The sequence below is a fragment of the Schistocerca nitens genome, chromosome 6, assembly GCF_023898315.1.
Source record: "Schistocerca nitens isolate TAMUIC-IGC-003100 chromosome 6, iqSchNite1.1, whole genome shotgun sequence".
NCBI classification, from domain to species: domain Eukaryota; kingdom Metazoa; phylum Arthropoda; class Insecta; order Orthoptera; family Acrididae; genus Schistocerca; species Schistocerca nitens.
Window position 1 is genome coordinate 497418049 of NC_064619.1, and position 23104 is coordinate 497441152.

At 38.7% G+C, this 23104-nt stretch overlaps 1 protein-coding gene across 1 annotated transcript in view; it reads right to left on the reverse strand.

The window, feature by feature from the left end:
- LOC126263083 (uncharacterized) overlaps nucleotides 1–23104 on the reverse strand; it is a 149836-nt gene that overhangs the window by 25286 nt on the left and 101446 nt on the right. Inside the window, exon 5 of the mRNA XM_049960078.1 lies at nucleotides 701–911. Within this exon, the coding sequence (XP_049816035.1) occupies nucleotides 701–911 (211 nt within the window). The remainder of the gene's footprint in view (nucleotides 1–700; nucleotides 912–23104) is intronic.

Here is a 23104-nt window from a genome sequence, read left to right on the forward strand (position 1 = left end):
TGATTTCAGAGACTGAATAACGCAAAAAAATTGAAATTAATAATGGCATTCTTGCAAGCAATTGCTGATCCTATCCAGTAAATCATCAGTTGCAGTTGCTGAAGAGATGCCAATTGAACTCCACTTGGTAAAGTCGGAAGATTCTACACATTTGTGTTAACTTTCAAAGAAATAAAATCAAATTTTCTAATATACACCGCTTTAGTTCTCATATCTGTTTATCTTATAATAAACAAAACCTATAATTACTTGAAAAACCGTCACGAACGACGTTCTGATACACAATTTAAGGTGAAATAATAGCAAATAACATATCAAAACTATTGGTAGGTGCTCTGGAGTACTCCCAAAATTATGAAGGATGTGACGTCAGTTCTTTATAAGATCTACAGAATTGTCCTTTTACATGTCTTGCACTTATTACTGGATTTACTCAAGATTTTCGCCGCCGTTTCTTCTGTCTCGTTTTTATAATCAGAGCACAAAAACATGCAACCATTTCAAAGTCCATGTTTATGTCAGCTGTTGACCGATTTATAAATCGACCGTGCGTACGAACAATCATCGATCGATTTGCAAAAGCTAGATACTAGCTATCGGCCGAATATAGTGAGTGGATCTAAAAGTCGTTCATGCGCTCCTAGCCTTAGGCTGCACTTGAGAGGCCGTGTAACGAACTGTGTTAACGACTCGTACTCACCACCCAGTAGTATCTGTCGAGTTTGTCAGGGTGCTTCTTGCGGAAGAGCGAGACCCGCGGCTGGTGAAAGACGAGTGTGATGACGTTGCCGTGGTCGTCTCCCATGTAGAGCGTGGACCGGCCCGATGCGTGCACGTCAGAGGCTGCGTAGCACGCACACTCGGCCACGTTCCGCATCCCACTCACCACGCACAACGGCGTGTGCACCAAGCTGAAAAGCACACAGTCAGTCGGAATAAGTTTCTCGCAAGCATTATATATATATATATATATATATATATATATATATATATATATATATTCCTGGAAATGGAAAAAAGAACACATTGACACCGGTGTGTCAGACCCACCATACTTGCTCCGGACACTGCGAGAGGGCTGTACAAGCAATGATCACACGCACGGCACAGCGGACACACCAGGAACCGCGGTGTTGGCCGTCGAATGGCGCTAGCTGCGCAGCATTTGTGCACCGCCGCCGTCAGTGTCAGCCAGTTTGCCGTGGCATACGGAGCTCCATCGCAGTCTTTAACACTGGTAGCATGCCGCGACAGCGTGGACGTGAACCGTATGTGCAGTTGACGGACTTTGAGAGAGGGCGTATAGTGGGCATGCGGGAGGCCGGGTGGACGTACCGCCGAATTGCTCAACACGTGGGGCGTGAGGTCTCCACAGTACATCGACGTTGTCGCCAGTGGTCGGCGGAAGGTGCACGTGCCCGTCGAACTGGGACCGGACCGCAGCGACGCACGGATGCACGCCAAGACCGTAGGATCCTACGCAGTGCCGTAGGGGACCGCACCGCCACTTCCCAGCAAATTAGGGACACTGTTGCTCCTGGGGTATCGGCGAGGACCATTCGCAACCGTCTCCATGAAGCTGGGCTACGGTCCTGCACACCGTTAGGCCGTCTTCCGCTCACGCCCCAACATCGTGCAGCCCGCCTCCAGTGGTGTCGCGACAGGCGTGAATGGAGGGACGAATGGAGACGTGTCGTCTTCAGCGATGAGAGTCGCTTCTGCCTTGGTGCCAATGATGGTCGTATGCGTGTTTGGCGCCGTGCAGGTGAGCGCCACAATCAGGACTGCATACGACCGAGGCACACAGGGCCAACACCCGGCATCATGGTGTGGGGAGCGATCTCCTACACTGGCCGTACACCACTGGTGATCGTCGAGGGGACACTGAATAGTGCACGGTACATCCAAACCGTCATCGAACCCATCGTTCTACCATTCCTAGACCGGCAAGGGAACTTGCTGTTCCAACAGGACAATGCACGTCCGCATGTATCCCGTGCCACCCAACGTGCTCTAGAAGGTGTAAGTCAACTACCCTGGCCAGCAAGATCTCCGGATCTGTCCCCCATTGAGCATGTTTGGGACTGGATGAAGCGTCGTCTCACGCGGTCTGCACGTCCAGCACGAACGCTGGTCCAACTGAGGCGCCAGGCGGAAATGGCATGGCAAGCCGTTCCACAGGACTACATCCAGCATCTCTACGATCGTCTCCATGGGAGAATAGCAGCCTGCATTGCTGCGAAAGGTGGATATACACTGTACTAGTGCCGACATTGTGCATGCTCTGTTGCCTGTGTCTATGTGCCTGTGGTTCTGTCAGTGTGATCATGTGATGTATCTGACCCCAGGAATGTGTCAATAAAGTTTCCCCTTCCTGGGACAATGAATGCACGGTGTTCTTATTTCAATTTCCAGGAGTGTATATACGCTGAGTTGCGATTTAAGATTCACATTTCGTGTATGACTGGATGTAGTGTATGTAACTAAATTCCCTTTACAGACTTCGATTACAGGTTCCTTACACCAAACCAAGAAAAAATTTCCTAATAAACAAGGGCTCTAAAATGCATACCTGATAGCTACGAGCACTTGTTCATCTTCGATACTGTGAAACACATCTCTTCTACTGCAATCTCTTTGCTTTCCTTATTTTGGGAGGAGGTGGTATAGACAAAAACAAGAAAAAATGTCCGTTAAAGATGGATTCTAAACTGCATACCTGAAGAGCAACGAGCACTAGTTCAACAGATGTATTTCACAGTAGTGAAGGTGAACAAGTGTTCATAGCTCTTAAAGTAAGCAGTTTAGAGGCCATGTTTATGGGACTTTTTTCCTTGTTTTGGACCATACTGCTTCCTCCCAGAACGGAGAGGTCATAAAAAATGGCAGCCAAAACAAAGATGCCACATTTGAAATTTTTGAGGTTTTCTAAAATCCTAAGAAGAATATTAATTATTAAAAACAACATTATGGGATTGCTGAGCAACTATTCTCTTGTAACCTACGAATATTTAGTTAAGATTGGTGTTTCTTTTTCGGAGTACCAAACGGCTGGTATATGTCAGTAGACATGGCCTTCTGCAGGAAGACCTCGTGTACTCACACAATAACGTGGAGATATTTTCTCTATACTTCGAGCTAAACCAGTTTATTAACATGGGAAATAGAAAACTGGTATAGAATTCCCTACCTACTTGATAAGCCATGACTGATGTCGCGGAAAAACAAAAATGCCACACGGCTGTGATAATTAAACATCCAAAGAATAACATTTTTCCCCAACACAGAAGACACCAATTCCATAACTGTTGCTAGATCGGACAACAAAGGAATCTTCTTCACAGGTATCTTTTGAAGATGAAGTAATTAAATAACATTCCTAGTATGTTGGAAAATCGAGTGATGTGTCAGAACGTGAAAAATCATTAGACTCTGCGCAAATTTATTACGTGGCGAGGAAAGCCCTTGTTATGATAAGAATACACTTACAAGGGAACCTCCCCATCGCACCCCCTCAGAGTCAGCGGTAAGATGGTCCAGTGGATAGCTAGTCAAAAACTGAACAAAGATCAAGCAGGAAGGAGGTGTACTGGACTATGAAAAAAAGCAAAACATAAATAGTGAAGGTGCAAGCCTAATAAGTGCAACATTGAGTTGGGGGCGTTTTTGGTGGTTAGAACGAGGTCCCTTTATTTCCCTTAAGACAACACTAAGTGCGGTAGGATGTGAACAGATTTTGCAGCCTTGCGTACTGTGTAAAGTAGATGACAGTTCGGAGACGATGATTGTATCAGCTTGTCAATGCAACCTAGGGCAAAGTAGCATCTGCGAGGCACTGGTTTATGGACAACAGCATTCCTGAAACGGACTGGCCTGCCCAGCGTCAAGACCTCAACCCAATGGAATACCTTTGCGATGAGTTGGAAAGTCGACTTCGAACGGAATTTCAACGTCCAAACTTCATACAAGCCGTGAGGCGAAGGGTAGACACACATCATTTTAATATCCACTAATAGGTGTCTGAATAGTTTTAATCAGGTAGTGTATGTAGATGTACGAGGGGCGTTCAATACGTAATGCAACATTCTTTTTTTCTGGAAGCAGTTTTTTTCTTTTTTTCACGGTTCCAATATTCGCAGAGTCCACACCTGAACGCAATGGAATACCTTTGGGATGACTTTGGGATGAGTTAGAACTTCGACTTCGAACAGGATCCCAGCTTCCAACCTTCTCTGGTTTCCAGTCTTAAGGAACAATGGTCTGCCATTCCTTCACAGACATTGAGACACTTCACTGGAAGTGTCCCCAGCAAAGTTCAAGCCGTCAGGCGAAGGGTAGACACACCCTACATTAATACTAACAGGTGTCCGGGTAGTTTAAATCAGATAATGTATGTTAATGAATGTGGGGCGCACCCCGCACTCTTTCGGCAACAAAACCCTGCTTTTGAAGGTAATCTCCGTTCAGTGCGACGCCCCTAACGCCACCTTACTGAGAGAGTCTGTATGTCCGCATTGTATCACTCAGCTGGTCGATGTCAGAGCCAACGTCTTGCTAGATCAATAACCTCGCCATTATCCATACCGCTTACTGCAGAAATCGGAAGGTGCGAGACCTGTGTGGTAAAGAGGATGAAGAAAAACACTCCCATTGTAAGAGTTCCATGATTAGGGAATTTGTTGATAGCGCACACGAACAGATGTAATTTCGATGGATTGCTCACGCGCTGCCTGCGATATGTAAGCTATAAGAGAATCTGAGACCAAAGAGCAGTGTTGACTGCAGTAGGAACTGTGTAGCAGTAGCAGTAAGTTGTTGCTAGCGAGCAGTTGTGTGTATCGAGTTGGCTGGGCCGGTCGTGGTGCAGCGATGGCGGAACCTGAGCGTTATAGTACAGGGTGATTCAAAAAGAATACCACAACTTTAGGAATTTAAAACTCTGCAACGACAAAAGGCAGAGCTAAGCACTATCTGTCGGCGAATTAAGGGAGCTATAAAGTTTCATTTAGTTGTACATTTGTTCGCTTGAGGCGCTGTTGACTAGGCGTCAGCGTCAGTTGATGCTAAGATGGCGACCGCTCAACAGAAAGCTTTTTGTGTTATTGAGTACGGCAGAAGTGAATCGACGACAGTTGTTCAGCGTGCATTTCGAACGAAGTATGGTGTTAAACCTCCTGATAGGTGGTGTATTAAACGTTGGTATAAACAGTTTACAGAGAATGGCTGTTTGTGCAAAGGGAAAAGTTCTGGACGGCCGAGAACGAGTGATGAAAATGTAGCACGCATCCAGCAAGCATTTGTTCGCAGCCCAGGAAAATCGACTCGCAGAGCTAGCAGAGAGCTGCAAATTCCACAATCAACTGTATGGAGAGTCCTACGAAAAAGGTTAGTTATGAAACCTTATCGTCTACCCGAACGTCAACTACCCGAGGCGATGGATCGGCCGCCAGGCAGCCCGTGACAGAGCACTTCATCACTGGCCTCCAAGAAGCCCTGATCTTACCCCCTGCGATTTTTTCTTATGGGGGTATGTTAAGGATATGGTGTTTCGGCCACCTCTACCAGCCACCATTGATGATTTGAAACGACAAATAACAGCAGCTATCCAAACTGTTACGCCTGATATGCTACAGAGAGTGTGGAACGAGTTGGAGTATCGGGTTGATATTGCTCGTGTGTCTGGAGGGGGCCATATTGAACATCTCTGAACTTGTTTTTGAGTGAAAAAAAACCTTTTTAAATACTCATTGTAATGATGTATAACAGAAGGTTATATTATGTTTCTTTCATTAAATACACATTTTTAAAGTTGTGGAATTCTTTTTGAATCACCCTGTATAAGGTAAAAGCAGCCTCGCGCATATGTAGTATTGTTATATCAAGTCCCATGTAAATGTTTAAAAAAATCTGTTAATAATAATCTTTCTCATAAAAAGTAACTTTTGACATTCATCTCAATTTAAAGAATTCACTAATTTCTCCAATCCCGATTATTGTAAAGAAAAATCAGTTGTTTCTTTTTATACATGACAAATCTATCGGCCAGCATTGCACAGATGTACACCAGAAAAATTTCTTATAGGGGCAGATATATATGCGTTATCCGGCGACTAGACTGAGGTAAGAATTTTCAATTTATTCAGTATGATCCTTCAGGGCCATGACGCAGCACTGCTGACGTCCAAAATTTACCAGGTTAAATTGACAGTCAATTATTGAAAGGTTATAAGTGAGTCACATTTTTTATTATTGAGAGATTAGTCACATTTTATTATTGATAGGTTACGCAATTTTCCTGTTGGTAGGTTATACTGAATGTGAACGACATAATTATATTTTTTAGGGTTACACTAAATTAGAATTTTATTCGTATTATATATTATTTTTTGTGGGGAGGTTACACTTGTCGACAACCGGCCAGGATCGTATTTTTGTGAATTTATGTGAAGTAGTCAGTTATATATCTGCTCTTATTTACACTATTGTTAAAGGTAGTTTGCATCTGGCGCAATGCATCTACTAAGTTGTTACTCTTTCTTTCACAGATCATCGGCAATTTATTGCTCTTTGTTGCAATTGTATTTGTTCCAATTTTGCTTTGTCTTTGTTTGATTTTATGCTTAACTTTGGTTTGTGAAAATGCCGCGAAAAACTGTTATAGTACATCGCGATGTGCAATGAGTGAAAAAGCCGACTCGAATAATTTGACCGATAATACTAGCGACACTCAGTGTCTTAATGATAATCCTCCATTTACAGACAATCAGTGCGTACCGACCACTAGTAATGATTTTAATTCTAATGATGAGCAAACAAATCAATTGTGTCCACTGTTAATTTAACGACAACTGATGACGCGGCACGTTCCGTTACAATGAACGCTGCCCATTTTGAAACACCTGATTTGCAAAGTTTACACAGTGAATTGACAAATGTTTCTAACGAAGGTGAACAACATACACTAAGCGCGTCAGATTTATCTGATTCCGAGAGGTAGTGACCAACAGAGCACATCCGATTTGCAAACCTTTTCGTGAATCAGACAATGACCTAATGATTACACAAAACGCGACAAATGCAGACACCAACACACAGCATAGAAAATAGAGTCGCTAATTTTGATATGGATCAAGTTTTGGGAGTATTGCTACAACTTAATGAAAATCTCAAACAGTCGAAGAAAGAACAAGACGACAATTTCAAACGACTTAATGAATCGAACAAACAACTTAATGAAAAACAAGATAACCTTAATGAATCGAACAAACAACTTAATGAAAATCTCAATCAGTCGAATGATAAGACAACAATTTCAAACAACTTAGTGAACAGATCACAGCCGTTGCCGTGCAATGTCATGATACTAAAGAACAATTACGTGAGGAAATTAAGGCTTGTGCTAGGAACAGTAGTGAAGAAATTAGATCTGTGGCACAATAATTAAGTAATACACATGCAGCCACAACGAAATTACTTAGAGATGAAATTAGTGCAGTCGCTAAACAATGTTCTGAAAACGCAACACACTTACGCGACGAGTTTAAATTAATGTCATCAGAACTTTCACGCACACTGGATGCGAAAGTAGATACGAAATTTGAACAACAAAACAGCCAAATTGACGAATGTTTTAACCACCACCTACAAAACAGGAACAGAACAAAGTAAAGAAACAAGTCATGGAAACAATTACGGCACAGAGACAGGAAGACAAGCGTAAGTTATTTACGAAAGCAAAAACATACGTCGACACCAACATTGCGACAGTATCAGACGAAATTAATACTATCAAACAGCTGAACACCGAATTGCATGATGAAATCTCCACTCTTAAAACAAAAGCAGACACTCACACAGTAGACTTTCAGACAATGACCAGCAGTCTTGAACAGTTGGAATTAATACAGGATCCCTATGCTATTAAAGCAGACGTAAAGAAATTGAACAAAACCACCCGTAAAATCCAAAAACAAATTAATGTTTGTGACACTAAAAATGACGATCAGGTAAAAGCACTGACTGAAAAAATTGATGAATTGGCCAGTCGTATTGACGTTATCGAAAATAACAATGAAACCAAATCAGACGATACATCACCAATTTCTTTCAAACAATCACCCGAATTCCAGAATTTACAGCAGACAATCAGTGAGATAAGTTCGTCCAATAATACATTACGTAGAAAATTGTCATCTTTATAGCAAGAAATGACAGAGATGAAAAATGTTTCAGCCTCTAACACGGCACAGCATATGCCACATTCCGAACATTTCTCACACTCACACAGTCAGTATAATTTAGGTAATTTACAGAGAGTACGTGACTTAGATTCCGAACAGTCACAGACAAACAGATTATCATTCAATCCTGAACCTGTTCAGACATACAGAGACGATAATTTTGATTACAAGCACTTTCTATCCATTAGGAAATTTAAGCTATTTAAAAATGACCAGAACGCAGATTCACCCCTTGGATTGGATACAACGATTTAATTTTGCATTTCCACCAGCTTGGCCTGTAATGCAGAAACTAAAATTGGACTGGATACAACAATTTGCTTTTGAATTTTAACCGGCATTGCCTGTAATGCAGAAACTAAAATTTATTTGCTGCGTGTAAGAGACCTCAGGGGATTCATTACATTTCGATGAATATGTGCCGTAGCGTGCACAGGGCCCCGAGCCGTAGTAGTGCTGTTTCCTCTTTAGTTTTCTGCACTGCTGCCTTCTCTTTTACTATCCTTTACATCTATCAAAACAGCTCTTCAACTATCGATCTATCTAGGATTAAGGATGAGTAAAGAAAACCTGATACGACACGTTTTACCTGAAATTGACAGTTATTATACGCTCCAGAAATGACAACCACGAGAACTTTAATACCAGACAGAAGTTTAATTATCAGTATCGTCAAAATTATCAGCAACAGGAAACACATTTTGGTAACAATAGAGGCTTTTGCCTACAACAACATCAAAACCAGCCGGTTAGCATAACTAACCAACAATGTAATGTGCAAGGTCAACCAAGCTTTAATGTTTCGCCGCCTACACGTATAGCGTCGGCTCCACCAAATAGTAGCGCACAGCAACAAGGAAATCAGCACGTACAGAAAACAAATCATTTCAACTCCTATCGCAACGCGCCGTATAGAAATGACTATCATGACAGTGAAAGGTGGCTACACTGAGCCACAGCGCCAGAGATCGCTAGAGGGCATTGTTCGCCCGCCTCCACTGGCAGAGTGATTATTGAGATGTCGTAGTAGTCAGTGCTTGTCCAGGACTCGTAGTAGTCAGTTCGTGTTGAGATGTGCTAGTAGGGAGTGCTTGCTGAGATGTGATACTGAAAAATTCTTGTTGAGATGTTGTAATAGCGAGTCGGTGTGGAGATATATTGTAATAATTTGAGTGCTTGTCATCAATATATGGAGGTAACGAAACTTGATTTATTTTTCATTATTTCCATGTTTTAAATAATGCGTCATTACAGGTTCAGTCAACAAAGCATCTGGCTTGTGTTCTTGGATTAGAGTGTAATTGTGGTTCTCTTGAGTAATTATGGTATTTTTATTTCCTTTAATTAATTCAGTATAAATGTTATTTAAAAATTCTTGTGTTGTTGAAGAAGAACCGTGCCAGATGCGTACGTTGAGTCACACTCCCACACACAGAACAGTTACTCTTGTGCTTGTTGTTGCGTTGGTTTTATAGTTGCTGGGGACTTAATTAATTAATTGTGTTAATGAAAATTTCCATTTCATTCATTGTTATTGTTCAATGCAGTCAGATTGCGTAATAATACGAGTCAGGGCCAACCGTTTACGAGACTTCGTAATCGGACAGACAGCTGCTAAAGCAAGAAATCAAAATCATTTTCATTACATTTAATTAAGCCCACATGCACGTGGCGACCGCTGCTTCGGATCGTCCCTTGGAATTCTTCTGATTGTGTAGACTGTAGTATTGTTCTAGTAATTTGTAGTTTAGTAATTGTAGTCTATATTGCATGTGTAGATTTGGTAATTAGCATTCTTCTAATGGTATTTTTCAAAATTTAATTTTTATTGCCTTGTATACGCGTTTGACGATTTAGTGCAATTATTTCAATTGTTCGTTAATCGTGTTTGAGGGAAACATTTCGAGTGAATGATTGTTGGAGATAAAGTGTCATTGTGTGCAATTTTCATATAGTGACGAGTTTTGTATATTTTGTAAATGATTACGCGATCAATGAAAAAGGCAAAAATGATGAATAGTGAGAATGACGAAATTGTTAACATGGCGAACTCGCCAACAGAGGAAAACAGTGTGATGAATAATGAAGTGGAAAACAATGTAATAAGTCGGGAAAATAGTCCGGAACCATTTCAAAATTTTTCTCAATCAGAAAATGTACAGAATATGAGATTAACGATAGAAGATTCTGAAATAGTATCGAACACAGATAGCTTTACAGCTATGACGAAGGAAACTGGTTTTGCGGGAAATGTTAGGGGCGAAAAGAATTGCGAACCGGCTACTATGGAGCAGTTGATGGGTGCAATATTAAATCTGGGATCACAAATGGGAACAATGGTAACACAGATGGGAACAATGGAAACACGAATGGAAACAATTAAAACAGAGATAAGAACACGGTTAGACTCACAAGGATCTGAATTAAAAACCGAGATGGGAACTTTGGGATCTGAATTAAAAACTGATATGGGAACAATGGAAACACAGTTACGATCTGAATTAAAAACAGTGGGATCACAAATAGGAACAATTAAAACAGAGATGGAAATAATGGAAACACGGTTAGACTCACGAATAGGGACATGTTTCAAAAATATGAAAGATGAGTTAAAGAAAGAAATCAGAGAAGAAGTACAACCGATTTTGAATTCTCACAATAGTAGATTAATTGCAGTAGAGATTAGACAAAGGGAACAGGATCGAGAACAGGAAGAAAGAGATCGCGTGATAGTACAAAAATTTTCAGAGTTAAATTTACAACGTGCACACGATAAGGAAGAAATATTTGAGAGAATTGAGGAATCCGTACCAAATGACAGAATAAATAACTTAACGCAACAGTGTGAACAGTTAACTACTAAATGTGACAATACTGAAACCCGAGTTGCGACACTTACGGAAGACGTAAATAAACAGAAAGAGCAATTAGGTGACTTATCGGAAAGAGTTGAGGAGATTTCAGATAAATTGACAAATCTTAGTTTAAATGGGGATAGAGATTCAGATGATACAGCTCCATTACCATTTGCAGAAACCGAAGAGTACCAGAACATAAATAAGCATGTTGAAAATCAGGGAAAGTTTAATGAACGCGTTAAAAGGGAAGTAGAGGCATTACGAAAGCAAGTCAAACAAATCGAAGGTGAAATCGTAGGAAAAGACAGCAGAAGAAATTTAGAATCACAGATAGCAGAGGGCTTTGAAGAAGATAATTTGTTTCATTTACGGGACGCAACAAGAGAGCGCCAGGTGCGCGAACTTGACAATAATCGACATTCAAACTGGGACAGACGCGGTAGGTCTTTGTCGCCACGAGGCGAAAACTTTGACTATAAACACTTTTTGACTGTTCGGAAATTTAAGATCTTCCGTAATTCTAAAAATGACATACATCCATGTTCATGGTTGGATCGATTTACGTGCGCACTTCCGCCAAATTTGCCATTAAGTCACAAACTGAAATTTATGTGCAGCTATTAAAGTCCTCAGGGGATTCACTATACTAAGTGAATATGTGCCGTAGCGCTCACAGGGCCCCGAGCTGTAGTGGTGCTATTTCCCTTTTAGTTTTCTGCACCGCTGCCTACTCTTTCACTATTCTTTGCATCTATAAAAACAGTTCTTCTACTATCCATCTATCTAGACAGTAGGTAAAGATTAACCGTATATGACAATTTTACGCGAAAGTGACTTTGGAAATTACCCTTTGGACTTACTATATTTTCTGCAGCATTTATTCGCAGTTTAAATGAAATTTTACCTGTTTATCTTCGTGACAATATTACTTCTTATGTTGACGACATTCTTATTGCTAAACGTTCTTGGAGTGAGCACAACAAAATTTTGGATTCATTATTACGTATTTTTGCACGAGTTGGCATTACAGTGAACTTGGAAAAATCTGAATTTTGTCGTTCTCAGGTGAAATTTCTCGGTCACATTATTTCTACAGACGGTATTCTTCCTGATCCAGAGAAACTAGACGCTATTCGCAATTATGCTGTTCCTTCCACAAAACGTGATGTTCGTAGTTTCCTTGGTGTCTGTAATTCTCTTAGACGCCTTGTTAGATTGGATGATTTGGCCACACCTCGTTTACACATTTCAGTTATGCGCACTTTGGTCCCAGAAAATGCTTTCATAAATTACGAGAAAATTGTTACTTCAGTAATATGGAAAAACGTATTCGATCCGTTCTTGCCAAATGCAAATTATGTCAAATGGCTAAGCCGCCAACTGTTTCTCACAGAGCACCGTTGTTTCCTATCATTCCAGCGAAATTAAAGGACATGGCTGCAGTCGATTTGTTCGGTCCAGTGGTTCGTTCTACTAATGGTTTTGCGTACATTTTCGTAGCAGTGGAGTTGACATCAAAATATGTGTGTTTTACACCTTTACGCAAAGCAACAGCTCGTTCAGTATCTAACGCTTTCATCAAACATTTTCTTAAAGAAGTTGGTCATGTTGACAAGGTTATATCAGATAATGGATCACAGTTTCGCTCTAAAATTTGGCTTCGTACTCTACGGCGTCGTAAAATTAAACCAATCTTCATTTCACTTTTTCACCCTCAATCTAATGCTTCAGAGAGATGGATGAAGGAAATCAATAAATTGTGCCGTCTTTATTGTCATCAGAATCACAGAACTTGGGATCAGTATCTTCATATTTTTCAAAACATTCTGAATGAACTTCCAAATGACTCAACTTCTTTACCGCCTCTATTGATATTAAAAAATAAAGCACCGATAAATCGCATTTCTGAAATCGTTCCTTTTCCGCCTTCACGGAAACTGCGGCATTCTGAAGTTGTCAACCTGGCTCTACAAAATATTGCATCGGCGGCTGCTAGAAGAGAGAAATCAGCTAAGCGTCCTGGTCGTTTAAAAATCTTGTCAGTTGGCCAGAAGGTGTTAATTAAGTCCCACCGTTTATCTCATAAAGGAAAAGGCTTATGTCGCAAATTTTTTCTGTTTTATAACGGTCCATATAGAGTTCGCAAAATTATTCATGATAACACTATTGAAGTAGAAACTCTTAAATCTCGACGCTCTAAAGGAATACATCATATATCAAACGTTAAAATTTTTGTGGAATGACATACTTGTGAGAAACTAATAGCTATACGTAAACATGGAGAGAGTACAAGGATACCGCGCTGTGTTTGGCGGCGGCACATACTCAAAGCAACAGTCAGTCTGCGCGCCGCACAAGGCAGTCGTTGACCGCAAACAATCACTTCCTACGTCACGCGCCTACAGCTGATCGAGCGCTCAGTGCGAATGCACTGACAGACGTAAATAAATACACAGTTTAATTTCTCCGAATAAATTCTGTATAAAGCTATAAGGACTTCATAAATTATGTTATTAACGTTCAGTATTTTTCAGGATACGGTTGTATAAAGTATTTAAGACCTTCAGGTAAATTCTGTGCGTGTCCGACGTTAAGACGACTTGCTTTGGAGAAAATTTTCAGGAAGAAGGTCATTTCGAAGAAGAAAGTAATAAACAAAAAAAGGTAACGGTTAATTGAGTTTATTTTTCAGGTAACATAATTCCACTTAGGTACGTACTTCAGACGTAATTTGCTGCTTGCGATTACGTGATTCATACTTTGTGCTAATTTCATGTTCTATAATTTACTAGTGAAGCGACGTGCTTACGCATGTTAACTGATTTTGACAATGATTGACTAATGAACAGGGTTGTTATTTGTATATATTATGCATCGCTTGGCTGCTATGCTTTTTCACTGATGTCATATTTTTTTATTATGTGCCTGCTGTGCTTATTAATTTAAATTATAATTGTCACCTGATTAATTGTGCTGATGTGGTTAGATATGTAAGTTATACTTTGTGATTTATCTGCTTGCGCCTTCATGTTTACTTATTAAGATTACATATGAACATTTATTTGCTTATGTCGATGTGATTCTAATGACCTGTTTATTGTGTAAGGCATGTTTGCTGCTGTGCGTATGGATTGCATATTTACACATTTCTGTTTGTTGTCATAACTACTCTTCAATTTAGTATATAGAAATGCTGATATACTGTGTACAAATATAGAGTTTAGGTTACACTATGGTATTAATTATAGATTGTTCGCTTGGCAGAGCCTCGTTGTAGGAATTGTGCTGCATCCACTTGTTGACATTCTGTTCTCTACTGGTATAGTTACTCGCTATTGCATGTTTTGCTTACGCTCAGTGCCTTATATTTTTAAGATAAGAAAATGAACTGCTATAATTCGACGAACGACATTAGTACGAGAAACTTCATAGAAGTCACATGAGCTGAGGTTTTATGGAAGCTGTATAAATTTATGCTAATAGGAAGGAAGCTAACGACATGACATACCAAAACTAGGTTTAGACCATTGACAGTATTACACTGCATTTTTCGTGAGCAGTTGAAATAGGAAGTGACACTTGACACAAAAAATACTCCACATGTTTGCTTCTGCTATGATTCTTGAAGTGGTGTACACACTGTGAAATATTATGATCATTCACACTCCGTAATCGTACTTAATTACTGAGAGTTATTCGAACTAAGTCTGTTAGAGGTCATGTATGCATTTCTTTTATTTAATGATGGACAAGGAACCAAAATGTATCTTATAATTTATAATGAGTAGAAAATTTGGGTCAGATGGATTATACAGAGGTTGTGTGTGGACACTGTGTCTTCGGATTGTATGGGATGCTGAATGGAAGTTGCACTAGGATTTTGTCTGTACTTGTTCGAGGAGAGTGACTAGAGGAAAGAGTTGTTATGGAAGTGAAATGATATTGGTGCTGAGGTTTATATGTATCGACGTATTATTGAGGTATTGAGTTTTGGTGAAGTTGATGATTATTGGAGTTTTGGTGGATAAGAGGTAAAGTAAATGAGGAGCATATTGTTTTTGTTGGTTTATATGGAACAAGGAGGATGAAGATGGCAGACTAGAACACTCAAGTAGAAGGAAGATTGTCTACACACACACTTTGTCAAATCAATAAGCAGTATACACTTTTTTTTGAAGAGAGGAAGTATTTGCATATCTTGACTCACTGACAGTTGTTCAGCAACAGTACATTTTGATCTGGCTTGGCAAACATTGGTCTTGACATGATGACTATGACGTTGACTAACTATTATTGACTGTTATACATTGCTGCCACTACTACTTGATACACATGATGAACATAAAATTTTGACAGAATTGCATTTACACAGTTAACACTATTCAATTACACAGTAGCACTAATGTGGATGAAAGATGAGTGGATGTGTTTTGTGTGTTTTCCTTTTCTAATCCTACCCACCTATCTCCTAAATATTATTTTATTTGTTGGTAGTGGCTTGCACTGACACCCATAAATGTTATAGGTTTACTGGTATTTGTGTATTGTAATAGTTAATAGGACAATTATCTGATATCATTTGTGTGTTTATTATGATTTGTATGTTTAGTGTAAGAGCATTGATAATAATTTGTTAAAGAAATTGTATGTGCATTCAAACTATTGTTCATGACTGAACTGTCTCAGTATTTATGGTGAATAGTATGGACTGTTACTTGCACTTTTTCTACATGATTGGTGCCACAAGGACATGTTTAATTTCTGCTGATGAACTGTGTGATCAGTGATTGTAAAAAATTATGGACTGATACTTGTACCTTTTCTACATGATTGGTGCCACTAGGACATGTTTAATTTCTGCTTATAAACTCTGATGAACAGTGTGATCAGTGACAGTGTATTTTATGGAACTGCTTCTGCTGAGAAATGTGACTTGTTGCTGTGTGTACCTGATCAACATTGCTGGTGCCACTAATGGACTGATTCTACTGAAATGGTGTTACTTGTTGGTGTCTGCACCTACTCAACATTGCGGGTGCTACTGATGGACTGCTTCTACCGAAATGATGTCACCTGTTGATGTCTGCACCTACTCAACATTGTGGGTGCCACTGATGGACTGCTTCTACCGAAATGATGTCACCTGTTGATGTCTGCACCTACTCAACATTGCTGGGTGCCACTGATGGACTGCTTCTACTGAAAAGATGTCACCTGTTGATGTCTGCACCTACTCAACATTGCTGGGTGCCGCTGATGGATTGCTTCTACTGAAATGAAGTCACCTGTTGCTGTGTGCACCTGATCAACATTGTGGGTGCCACTGATGGACTGCTTCTATTGAAAAAATGTTACTTATTGGTTTTTGCACCTGTTGACCATTGCTGGGTGCTATTGCTGGAACTGTCAACTGCTTATTCATGGGCTATGGATAGCGTTTATGTGAATATTTGTATAAACTGATTTTTTTGTGTATTACTGTTTGTGGAAAGTTATGAGACTCTTACCTGCACATATTCGTCATTGCTGACGCTATTGATTGAACTGTTTAACCACATAATACTTGTGTAAACTATTATGTAAAGTCACATGCATGAAAGAATTAGTATTGCTTACTGTATTCTATATAATAGGTTATTGAAAGGTCAGTGCAAAGCCAAAATTTTATCTAGTTATATGGTATTTACGTATTAATATTATCTTTTATTTTTGTCTGTATTTTTTTGACGAATTTGGTGGTATTTTCACCACCAATGCTGGCAAAAATACCATCAAATTCTAGCCGTGGAGGAAGGGCATATGAAAGGTGGCTACACTGAGCCACAGCGCCAGAGATCGCTAGAGAGCATTGTTCGCCCGCCTCCACTGGCAGAGTGATTATTGAGATGTCGTAGTAGTCAGTGCTTGTCCAGGACTCGTAGTAGTCAGTTCGTGTTGATATGTGCTAGTAGGGAGTGCTTGCTGAGATGTGATACTGAAAAATTCTTGTTGAGATGTTGTAATAGCGAGTCGGTGTGGAGATATATTGTAATAATTTGAGTGCTTGTCATCAATATATGAAGGTAACGAAACTTGATTTATTTTTCATTATTTCCATGTTTTAAATAATGCGTCATTACAGGTTCAGTCAACAAAGCATCTGGCTTGTGTTCTTGGATTAGAGTGTAATTGTGGTTCTCTTGAGTAATTATGGTATTTTTATTTCCTTTAATTAATTCAGTATAAATGTTATTTAAAAATTCTTGTGTTGTTGAAGAAGAACCGTGCCAGATGCGTACGTTGAGTCACACTCCCACACACAGAACAGTTACTCTTGTGCTTGTTGTTGCGTTGGTTTTATAGTTGCTGGGGACTTAATTAATTAATTGTGTTAATGAAAATTTCCATTTCATTCATTGTTATTGTTCAATGCAGTCAGATTGTGTAATAATACGAGTCAGGGCCAACCGTTTACGAGACTTCGTAATCGGACAGACAGCTGCTAAAGCAAGAAATCAAAATCATTTTCATTACATTTAATTAAGCCCACATGCAACAGACGTAAAAGTAATGAGCACAATTTTCAGCGTACGTTTAATAACAGTCGGTCTTACTAGCAGCAAAATCATCCGCAACAACAGATTATCATGAATGAACCAGACAGTAGGTATCATCCCGAACCTAATGCGTCAGGACGAAATAACAGAACAGTACAAATAGTCGAAATCCCACAGCATCCTCCCGCAAATAACAGCACGTCAGATAGAATTTGACTAGATACAGTACAGGTTGCATCTTCGAGCAACGCAAGCAATACTTCAGATACACAGAGTATTACTTTTGACGACATCTGAGACACACTTTTGCATCAAAAACCAGTTATTCAAAAAACCATTTCCCACCCTGTCATTGAAGTAAAGATTGGCTCATCCACATTTTCAGCAGTAATTGATTCTGGATCACCTATGTCAGTTATAAATGAAGAAACATTCAACGAATGTAACAAAGAGAATACCTATCCTATGTTACCATTAGGCAAAACTAAAGTAAAAGGAGCAGTATCTGGTAAAGGAGTAGATGTAAAATTAAAGACACACTTATCGTTTTGTATTGCAGGTCATACGTTCCACTCAAATTTTTGGATTGTTCCCTTATTGACAACAGACGTTATTTTAGGTACGAGTTTTTTGGTACAACGCGACGCAATTATTGACTTTCAAAATTCCTATTTAATGGTAAGGATGAAAATGTACAACTGACATTAGAATTTCAGCACGTATCTGCAGAAGAACAAACAACTAATCGGACAGAGGTCATTTCTGCATCACGTAACATAAACTGTCATTCCACATTGTTCACAGATACGTATGTTCACAACTACAATACACCAGACGAAGCCGACTATGACGTTAAGTAAATGATTTCTGATAAAGTAAAACAAAGCAGTGCAAATACAGACGACGAACGTACAGAGCTACGCAAAATTCTTTTACAGATAGCTCCAGTTTTTGACAACGTCTCTGGTACTATGTCCGGTTTTATGTATGAATTTCAAGTTAAACAGCACGGCACGTTTAAAGCCAAACATTATCCCATTCTGTATATTCACAGAGAACAAGTTAAGAAAGAATTGCAAGCTATGCTTGACCAAGGAATTATTGAACCGGTAGTTAGTCCGTACATAAACCCGCTCCATATTGTTAAGAAAAAGGATGACTCACTTCGGCTCGTACTTGATTCGCGTCACATCAATGACATTATTATTAATGAAACAGATCGCCCACAGACACTAGAAGAACTTCTACAGGAATTTCATGGTACTGCTGTTTATTCCACATTAGATTTAAAATCGAGATTTTGGCAAATTCAGCTCCATCCGAACTGCAGAAAGTACACAGCATTTCTCTGTTTTGGTGACTGTTATCAATTTTGTAAATTACCGTTCGGTCTAACAATTTCTTCAGCTGCATTTATTCGCGGTTTGAATACTATACTTCTGACAGAATTAAAAGACAGAATCACAACGTATGTAGACGACATTCTTATTGCAGAAGCTAACTGGTTTGAACACAATCTGATTCTTGAACAACTGTTACAAACTTTTCGTGCACAAGGACTCACAGTTAATCTTAGCAAATCACACTTCGGCAAAACTTCTATAAAATTTCTTGGACATGTAATTTCAGCAGAAGGCATTGCGCCTGACCTGGAAAAACTTCAAGCTTTACGTGACATTACTGTTCCTACGACGAAGAAACAACTACGCAGCTTTTAGGGTTTAGTTAACTTTTTCCGTAAATTTATTCATTACTCTGCTTTAGACACCCCTAGATTGTGCCAACTGACGGGTAAAAACGCTATTTGGTCCTGGGATAGCCAAGCACAGTCTGAATTTGTCAATCTAAAACATGCATTGTTAATGAACCTCTTTTATCACACCCTGATCCTACCAGAAATTTTTCCATTGCCACCGACAGTTCTAACACAGCTTTAGGCGTACACATTTTTCAGGAAATTGAAGAAGACGGTACTACAGTAAATAAAAACATCGCCTTTGCAAGTCGCATTCTGTCACCTGCTGAACGCAATTATTCTGTTACAGAACTTGAAACATTATGTGTTGTATGGGCATTTACGAGATTTCGGCGTTTTCTTTATGGAAGACATACGACCGTTTACACAGATCATAGAGCTATACAGTTTTTACTTTCCGCAAAATTTACACACGACAGGCTAAGCAGATGGAAACTATTTACAGGAATTTAATTTCACAATTGTTCACATTCCTGGTACACAAAATATTGTAGCAGACGCACTATCCCGCTCTCTCAGCAACAATCAGCAAGACATCGCAACCAAATTCTGCCAAGCAAATTCTAGCGTCATGAATATTCAACAAGTCGCATTTGAAAATTTCATTTCGTCGTCATTACGAGACATAGCATAGGAGCTGAGCAAAGGCAACGTATGGAAAGAAATTAAACGCCTTTGGCAAGATAAGAATAATGTTACCATTAGAAACCATTATACTGTACGCAATAATATTCTGTTTCGCCGCTCTCACCCTGACAGCAACAATTGGTTATTATGTATTCCTGACGAGCTTGTTAACAAATTAATTTGGTATACTCATTTAAGTTACTCACATTATGGAGCCAGAAAATGTTTTCTTGTACTGAGACAGAACTGTTATTTTGCCAACATGGAGAAACGTATTAGACGAGTTTTAGCATCATGTAAAATCTGCCAGAAAGCTAAATCATTCACGACTTCACATATTCCTCCGTTACATCCCACTGCACCCTTTAAGTTGAGACACATGGCCGCTGTAGACATTTTTGGTCCGATTCCCAGAACTAATAGAGGTTTTTGCTATATCTTTGTCGCTGTTAAACTCACTTCGAAATGTGTTACCTTCACTCCGTTACGCAAAGCTACTGCTAAATTTGTTTCGAATGCATTTGCAAAACATTTTCTGCTGCATGTAGGGCATGTATTGAAAGTAATTTCCGACAAGGGACCACAGTTTCGATCTGCTATATGGACACGTATGTTACGAGCAAGAAACATTTCTCCGATCTATATATCCAGGTACCACGCTTCTTCGAACCCTTGTGAACGACTAATGAAAGAAATTGGTAAACTATGTAGAATATACTGCCATAAAAAATATATTGATTGGGATACACACACTCTCTCATTCCAGGATGTAATTAACTCCATACCAAATGAATCTACTATGCTATCTCCGACTGTTATATTGAAAAATATAGAACCACCTAACAAAATTAAAGAACTAGTATCTTTTCCTACATCTCGTCAACTACGCCACCATGAAATAATTGACATTGCGCTGAACAACATCAAAAGTGCCGCAGAGCGCCGGAGAAGACAGCAAAAACAGGTTTGTACATGCCGTGACTTTCACATTGGACAGAAGATATTAGTACGCACACACTATTTATCCAACAGAGGAAAGAGTAGATGCAGTAAATTTGAACTTCTATACGCAGGTCCATATAGAATACGCAGCATTCCTCACCCCAATGTAGTACATGTCGAAACTTTGAGAACCAGAAAAAGCAAAGGCAATCACCATGTCTCCAATATTAAACCCTTTATTGAATGAACATACTTTATGATTTATCACACTGTAATGCCATTTCCTGATATATATATATATATATATATATATATATATATATATATATATATATATATATATATATATATATAACCACTTATGCAATTATATTTATGTGACTACTTACTGATAATGATCGTATTCTTTTTTCTTGGCAAGTGCCCGGCAAGGTAAGGTTAGCAGGTCGCTTTTCTTGTCATTATACATCAGACCGTGCAGATTTTCCATTTTTTGTGTATGTATGATTGTTTTCCTATCAAAAGTAGAATTTTTGTCTGTATGCACTATGAAATGTTTAAGATGGAACAAACAACAGTTGACTTTGACATTTTTCTTATGATATCTCACATCTTGACTATTCTACATTTTTGCTACTACATTATGATACTGTGTGTACATTTTTTCACTTGAAAACTGTCTATGTTTTTGACCTAATACGTTTTCTGTCATGCTATACTGTATGCTTAATTATATCACTAGAAACAAGTTTTCATTTAATGAGTATATGATTTAAATGCGACATATTAATTCTTAGTCATCATTTTCAGAAAGCAATACCGTGAAAAAGAAATAAATTAAACAACCACAGTGGTTTATTATGAAATGGAAATTTTACCATCAGAATGAAGGAAAGAAAATGCAATATCTTGTCATGAAGAGTAAATGGATCAGAATTAACAAGCATTAACCGCAATATACTACACACATCGTATGATAGCAGTCTTGACTAATTATTTTTCTTTCAGAATATGAGGCGATTGATGCAGGCTGTCAGACAGAACTACAGATGTTCATTTTAGTGATGATATATGCTAGAAGTAAGAAACTCTATACTATATGAAGTAATAAATGATAATGAATAGTTGTATGAAGTAAATGGTAATATGAATAATGAAGAGTCTATTTTTTTGCAGATGATAATAAATGATGATGAATAGTTATATGAAGAATATGCTAATATGAATAATGAAGTTTTTCTTTGCAGGTGATGATAGTGATGAAGTTATGGTAATAAGAATAATGAAGTTTTTCTTTGCAGTTGATGATAATGATGATGTTTATATATTTACTGTTAGTTAAGAAATGCTATGTAGTTATTTAAGTATTTGTTGCAGTTCCTTTTGACAGCATGTCTTATGTCACATAGTATAATGACTGAATGTTTTGGAAAAGACAGCTAGAGTACATACATATTGAGTACACGTTTCATTACCTGATAATTCGAAGTTCACTACGTTTCAGCATAATATGCATTTCTTCTTTCAGCTCAATAATCCATTTTGTATTTTTTCCAGGAGAAGCTTTTCATGATATTAATATGCTATAAACACTTAGTTATGAAATATCTTCTAATACTTGCACTTTTTTACCCATTTGTGTGTATCATTCATGAATGTGATCACATATACTCTACTTCTTTCATAACCTTGCTGCAGCTGACTAATGGCGAATGGCGTTATTAAACCTTATTTCCAGCAATAAGTCAAAAGCAAATTTTTTCATGCCCCAGCAATTAATTATCGATCCCAACGCAATGCATTGCTAGCAAAAAACAAAAAAAAATTATTACCAGTCCCAACTATTACCGGTATACAACTAAATAATGCTACCAGTTGAAGATATATTTCTACTCCTAAATCTAATGCAAATTTCTCAGATGTATTGAATGCATTATATCTATGAATTATTGGACTACAAACCTTGAGTAATAGTTACAGTGTGTTACATTTTAAATATGTCCTATGTCACTTGAATGATGAGTTCTGAGTAATACTGAATGATGACTTATGCATTAATGCTATTCCAATAATTAACTCTTGTTTTGAATGATGACTTCTGAATAATACTGAATAATGTTTTGTAAAACTATATGAATACTTTGT